The following is a 7146-nucleotide window of genomic DNA, read 5'->3' on the forward strand; positions in this document are numbered from 1 at the left end:
GTTTGATTTTTATATATATTGAGCAGTGTATTGAATATTCAAGTAAACAGTGTAAATGTTCACAAATCCAAAAAACACCATTATACAATAAAATAAATAAAATTGAGAGAATGAGATGATTTAAATTTTATCAAACAAAAGACCAATCTGAGCAAAAACTACATTTTTGTATTTTTTTTTATTTATTTTTTTTAGCCCATAACAGAAACAATAAAATAAAATGAACAAGACTCAAACATATACAGTTACATATACTGACAGGTAATAGAAATTAAATGTCAAATTAACACTTGTCATATATCAATCTTAAGTATAAATAAATAATACATTTTATATAAATTACAACCTAAGTTCAACCCATTAGTGAAACGTCTACTAAAGAGCAGTTTTACGACTAACTCCTAATCTCTAAATGAGTCCCTCACATGACTTTGAACTTGAATGAAGTGATCAGTGAACAGGACACCATCATTATTAATCCAATAAACTGCACTTTATTTTATTTGTCATCCTGTAAAACATTCAGTGAAGAAGCTTGACGTGTGCTGACGCTGTCTGCATCTTCATCACATGAAGACCTCTCTGCTGCTTACTGGCTGCACGGTGAGAAGCGAGGCTCCGGCCGTGGTGGAGATGTGAGTGTGTGAAAGCGCCCGGAGGAGAGATTAGGGGCAGATCATCCTCAGCCCTGCTGCAACTCCTCCTCTGCTTTCTTCTTCTTCTTCTCCTTCTTCTTCTTGTTTGTGCCTGAAGCAGAAAACAGTCATAGAAAAATGCAAAATCCTTTTGTTTGCGTTTGCTTTATTGACGTGAAAGCACTGACAGCCACTGTGACACCTTTATTGTAAAACAGCAAAACAAGCGGAACAAATGAACCCCTATAATAAAACTGTGCTCATGTGTTTAAGACGCTCATGGTCAGCGTCGTCTTAATGTATCCGTGCCTATAACGTGGTGGTAATAACTCCTGTTGTGGCCTTCGACGGGATCCCAGGCCCCAGCTCTGGCCCCCCCATCAACCCCCAGCAACAAGAGAGTTACTTGTAGAACATGACGTGCCAGAAAGGGAAGATCACAGCTGCGGCAGTTGCATGGGAATGTGCTTTTAGTTTGTACACAAAAGAATGCTGTCACTCTACATCAAAGCAGCCTGACGGACAAACTCAACTGGTGTGTGTTGGTGTGTGTGTGTGTGTGTGAGAGAGAGTGATTGAGCACACCTCAGTCAAAAACACACCTCCGCAGACCTCGTGCCAACTTCGCCGACGCCAGAGAGTCTGACCTGCGTGAGGACTGAGCCCGTGCTCCGTGTCTGCGTGTGGAAGTGGGGCAACACAGCGAGGACCCATCCCTGCACCGTGACTGCAGGGTTCATCTTTGTTCTCCACTGACATAATTACAAGCTTTCAGGAACCTCCTCACCTTCTTCTTTTATTTTATTTTTTCCCCCCCTCTCTGTGTCCTAATCATGCACCTTCTCTGCTGTTTTTGGCTCTCGCACACATGCAGGTTTAAATCTTCTGTCAGGAGAAGGCACACACACTTCTGTGTTCAAGAGCTGGTTTGAGCTCCGGTCGTCTGAGGCTGCAAACGTTGTGATCAGCTCCTGATCAGCGAGAGTTCACAGCCACAAGGCAGGAAACTTGTTCCACATGAGCCCTTTCCCCCCTCTTTTTATTATGACTGGATCTTATTTACAGCGATAATAATTTGTGTCTGTGGCCTGCGGGGGGAAGCGAGGAAATGCAGGCCATTCTTTAATGCCACCATGAATCCCAGTAGTTGCAGACAAGAGTAGGACATGACCAAAATGACGGGGTTGGACGGCGGCTCGAGCCACCAAAGGCTCTGTTAGCAATTTGACTGCAGCTCATGATTTATAGAAGAAAAGTGACGTGTGTGTATTAGACGCTGCTGTGGCACATCCAGTAGCTGTGATGGTTTGAACTTATTACAGATAAAAATCCACCTCCAGAGTGGAAAAACCAGACTGGATGCAATGGTAAAAAAAAAAATAGCTTTGTCCTGATGATGATTCTTTTCCACAAATAAGTTCAATTAATCCTCAAATGCAAATTTAAGCATAAAGTTTTTACATGTTTCACATTCATTGCTGTGTGGAGCATTTATCTTTAAAACTAATAGTTTTTATGCAGACTTCCTGCACAATCCACTGATAATTAAATGGATGAAGTTTCAAGAATGAGGAAACCTGGACTGAACTCAATTTGAACTTGTTTACCTTTTTATACGTGCCCTCAAATGACTTGTTTAAATTAACCCGCGTCACGTTTAAACATGCATTCAGGGAAGATTAGGAATTTTAAAAAACTAACATCCTAATGCAAACATTTGAGATATTTTAACCCAAACATGTTTATTGAATTAAAGGGATGAAATTAGAGGAACTAAATTCCACATGTTTCCTCAGTTATAACAGATTTTCTTTAAATCTTCATGGGAAAAGCTCTTAAATAGGCTACTTGAAATAATTGTCAACAAATGCTTGATCAGAATTTTAAATCCATTTTATAAGTAAAATAAGGATTTTGTTGCTGCTCTAACTTCAGAAAGTTGTTCACTTTTAAAAGCTGAATAAGTTGTATATTATTTAATATATATGTTGGTGTTTTACTGCCTCCACTGTGTTGAAAATGCTTTATCTCAATTTGACTTTGGTAAATGAAGGAGCTATCACTGCAACTGGAAATGTGAACATTAAATTATGTTTGTAATTTTAATTTAAAAACACAAAAATAAAAATATTGTATATAACTCTGAACAATTATTTCAGTTGCAAGCTTTAAAAAAATAAAAGAAATCTAAACATATTTAACAAAAAAAGATTAAAAATGTTTGTATAATGAAGAAAAAATTCACCTAAATTTCAATTTTAGCAAAAAAAAATTAAAACATACAATATACAGTATATAGAAAGAAAGAAAAGAAAGACTAAATAAATGTTAATGCTGACTGTCCTTTACCTTCATGATGAACTTGTTTTATAAAAATGAATATTTTTTTTGTTGTCTTGAAGTTTTTGATCACTAAATATTTGTATATCAATAAATGATGATAAATATATGTTACACCCTTCTTTCGGCTTCTTATTAACAGTATATTGGGAGTGTTTGTGGCCTGGTGGAGGAGGTGGGAGGAGGCGCTCTGGTGGAGGTTAATGGAGGAGCTCGGGTGACAGCCGGCAGCAGGACCAATCAGAGAGCCCGCTCCTGCTCCGCTGCGTGTTTGAGCCTCTGCAGGCAGCAGCTCCTTCAACAACCGCCTCAGCTCTGATGTAAACCGGGATACCTTTAGCTTTTACCCGCTTTCTCTCCCCGGAACACCTGCGAACATGCGCGGCGGGACGTTTTCCCACGCGGATCTGCTCTTTACGCAGCTTTTTCCCTTGGATTCAGCGGGTTTGTTCCAGCTCTTCTCTGCTTTCTGACATGAACCTTTCTTCCGAGCGACGCCTTGATGGACTTGTGCACTAGCTAATGATGTCTATGGGTTTCATGCCTGACAGTCTGAGTGGCTCCGATCCCTCCAAATCGGCCTTTCTGGAGTTTGCCCACGGACACCCGGCGCACCAGCAGCCCTCCCCGGGACTCTCCCACATTTACCCCGTCCATGGCTTGCACGCTGCCGGCCATTCTCAGCACGAAGGTCCCTTTTCTGCAGGCAACGCGTCCTATGGCCACTCTTTGGGTTACGCCTACCCAGGCTCGGTGAACACTCACCCCCCGTCCGCCTACATGTCCTACCAGCAGCACAGCAGCAGCAGCAGTCTGTCCCACAGCAGGTTAGAGCGGACAGGTATGTGAGAGCACAAACTCAGAGCCCCCTGACCCCCCCTAAATACCATAAAGTACACTTATCATCGCTCCTGTGCGTAATTACGCACAAGACGCGCTTCTTTTTCTCCTTGGTGAGAGCAATGCCTCATTTTAAAGCATGGTAGGTTAACAAAAGTAACTTTTATATTAGTTTAAAATATACAATAATTATAATGTGAAGAAAGAATGAATCATGGTGGGTATAACGCAATCAGTTATCCAAATAATAATTAGCGCCGCCGCTTGGAGAGGAGCACTCTGCTCAGCACCTATGTGTGAAACATGGTGCCATCTGTTTTACTGACTTTTTTTTTTCTTTTACAGTAATGGCCTGTGTAATCTGGGCCTAACGCGCTTTTACCTGCTCTGTTGATGCTAATTAGCTCAATCCGGGATTTATAAAAGCGATCCACTTAAGCCTGAGAGGGAGCTCTGATTTATCACAGTTTGCAAAACGTGTCGCAGTTTTTGTGGAGAATAATCCTGCAAGCTTTGTAATTCCTTCAACCAAAGACTCAAACTGTAAATCTGCTGATCAACGCAGAAACGTCACCCCGCAGGGCCTCAGTGAGGAGTCCTGCATGCAGGCCTTCCGTGCATGCGCTGCAGACACTTTGTTTCTTGTTTGTGTGTCATTTGTAAAATTAAACAGTTTTTTTTTTTTTTTTTTTGTGCTGACTGGAACTTCATCCAAAAGTCTTTTTCCTGACCTTAAACTGTTTCTGTTCCAGATCGAGACAAGTCCTCGGTGTGTGAGGACAGGGACGTCCGGCTGGTGAACGGAAAGGGCAAAAAGATCCGGAAGCCTCGGACCATCTACTCCAGTCTGCAGCTGCAGGCTCTGCACCAGCGCTTCCAGCAAACCCAGTATCTGGCCTTACCGGAGCGCGCGGACCTGGCGGCCAAGCTGGGGCTCACCCAGACACAGGTGGGCTCAGACCCTCCTCTGCAGACAGTGCGCGCTCGTGCCTGTCCGTCTGTCGGAACTCTTCCCTGCTCATTTTTTGTTCCATGAAATTAACTTAAAAAAAAAAAAAAAAGCCTGAAGAAAGGAAAAGTTGACTCATGAGGTTTTTATTGTCAGGCCGATGCGTCCTGCGCTTTTTGTGATTATTTTCTTGATTTTTGTCAGTGTTGGTCCTGTCTGAACAAACAAGCATACTTTTTTTTTTTTTATTAAAAAAACATAAATTATAATAATTTTAAAAGGTAAAACAAATGCATATGTTTACGTAATGCTTCATTCTAAAGTAAGCCAAAGTGTGTGAAGAGTGCTGACTTGATGCTGTGGGGATTTTTATTTTTATTTTTTTGGGTGGGGGGGAGGGAGGGGTTGAATCTCTCACTTTCCTGCGTGAGTTACATGGCGTGCACGCGCGTGGGCCAACAGGTGCACGTGTCAAACGCTTGTCGCTTCCCTGCACTTTTGATGTGAAAACCGATGAAGTTAACGGGTCGAGTTTGCAGAGGATCCTCTCCGCCACCTGAGCTCGTGCACATAATCCCCTGCAACAGCGCAGGATCTCCTGCTGCTTGTCTTCCTATCAATGAACTCCCAGTTAGACTCTTAAATGTTGCTCTTGTTGTTTGTTTAAGCTTCTTCTTCGTTTGGGTCACATTTGAGTGACAGCTCTGTTGCCGGCCTCTGTTAATTCCTTAATTTGCTTCAATCCGGTGGATTTAAAACAACAGAGGAGCCTCGTTCAGTAAAACAACAAAACAGATAAATTATAGATTTTTTTTTTTAACAATTCCGACTAATTCTTCCCGTTTTCTGACTTGCAGGTGAAAATCTGGTTTCAGAATAAACGCTCCAAGTACAAGAAGATCATGAAGCACGGCAGCGCCTCGGAGGGGGAGCACCTCCACAGCACCAGCTCCGTGTCCCCCTGCTCCCCCGCGCTGCCCCAGCTCTGGGAGGTCTCCATGGCGACCAAAGGGGGGCCGATGCACCCGAACAATTACGTGAACACTTTTGGCCACTGGTACCCGAACCACCACCACCACCCTCACCAGGACGCCATGCCGAGGCCTCAGCTGATGTGAGAGGATTTTCTGCAGCTGCTCGGCCGAAACATTCAGGCCGAGCTGGACTGGATTTTTTTTATTTTATTTTTTCACGTGGAGCTGTTTAAATGTGTGTTGAAGAGACTTTGTTCTTCGAGGTTTGTTTTGTTTGCAGCTCCTGCATGAAATGTTCACGAGACGCATAAAAGGCATTTTGATGGAAAACAATTGCTGTGTGAGTGGATTTATTTTAGATCACTTGGACTTGGGGCACATTTTAGTGGCTAAAAATGAAAAGTGGTTGTTGAGGGTTTTTTTTATTTTTTTTTATAGAAAGTTATAAAAACCTTTTTTTTTTTTTTAAATCGCCCTTGAACGCCACGTCTTCTTTATGATTAACGAGCGAGGCTTGTAAACGCTTTTATGATTTGATAGTTTTATGGTGATTTATTACTGTAACACACTCATGAAGCACGAAAAGGCTTGATAATCATTCATCCACAAAAATCCTAAAAGTCTGTTTAAAACTTGCTCCATCATTTATATAAATTATTATTTTTATTAATTATGTATATATTTAAAATATTTCACTTTATTTAAATTCAAGGGAGATGCCCCTAAAGAAAACATCAGCCTTCATTAACTGCAGGTGACCTAAAACGATCCGAGGTGTCACCTTTATGCACAAAATGAAGTTTTACGCACGGGACAACTTTTACGCACCGTTCCAAACGCTTCACCAAATCTGACTCGAACATTCAGGCAAGATAAATTCAATCCTTTTTTCTTTTCCCATCTGCTGCTGAAACCTAATAAACGACAACATCCATCTTTTTCATCAAAGAATGAGTACTTGCGTGCAGAACCGAGGGAGTTAAAAAAACAAAACAAAAAAAAAACAGGACATTTTATCGATACTTTCCCTCCACAGTGAGCTCAAATGAAAATCACCGCTGTCATAACACGGTGATGAACGAGGGTGCCATCCCTGCGTCGGACTGCGCCTGATTTCGCGCACGGATCTGCTCAGTCTGGCGCTGTTTAATCAGCAGTTTATGTCTTCCCAAACAGTCCGAGCTGATTAAATGGAGAGCTGATCTCTGATTAATGGGGCTGAGAAGCGCGTTAAAGAAACAATCTGGTGACGCTTCCCATTCATCACGCTGCTGCTCGGGCTGTCTGGCTAACACTGGGAGCCATTTGTCTCGTGCCACATCAGGGATTATAAAAACAGCAAATAAATGCATCCGACTTGTCTGAGATGTTTGCTCTGATATTAGCTAAGAATATATACTTCCAGGTG

The 7146-nt window shown here is 42.0% G+C and overlaps 1 protein-coding gene across 1 annotated transcript; it reads left to right on the plus strand.

The window, feature by feature from the left end:
* Positions 1-3494: 3494 nt before the first annotated feature.
* On the plus strand, positions 3495-6050 carry dlx4b (distal-less homeobox 4b). Its single transcript, XM_037690784.1, has 3 exons — positions 3495-3816; positions 4568-4764; positions 5622-6050. The coding sequence occupies exons 1-3, from the start codon at positions 3498-3500 to the stop codon at positions 5880-5882; spliced, it is 777 nt and encodes a 258-aa protein (XP_037546712.1). The 5' UTR covers positions 3495-3497; the 3' UTR covers positions 5883-6050.
* The last annotated feature ends 1096 nt before the right edge of the window (positions 6051-7146 follow it).

Source organism: Nematolebias whitei, chromosome 17, assembly GCF_014905685.2.
Source record: "Nematolebias whitei isolate Nwh7 chromosome 17, NemWhi1, whole genome shotgun sequence".
In the NCBI taxonomy this organism is placed as follows: Eukaryota; Metazoa; Chordata; class Actinopteri; order Cyprinodontiformes; family Rivulidae; genus Nematolebias; species Nematolebias whitei.

What these genes read in the sequence shown, in the direction of transcription:
- dlx4b (XM_037690784.1), top strand. Translation starts at nt 3,498, where the DNA reads ATGATGTCTATGGGTTTCATGCCTGACAGTCTGAGTGGCTCCGATCCC. An exon ending in CAGCAGGTTAGAGCGGACAG is followed by an intron (nt 3,817 to 4,567) that starts GTATGTGAGAGC and finishes TTTCTGTTCCAG; the next exon opens with ATCGAGACAAGTCCTCGGTG. An exon ending in TGGGGCTCACCCAGACACAG is followed by an intron (nt 4,765 to 5,621) that starts GTGGGCTCAGAC and finishes TCTGACTTGCAG; the next exon opens with GTGAAAATCTGGTTTCAGAA.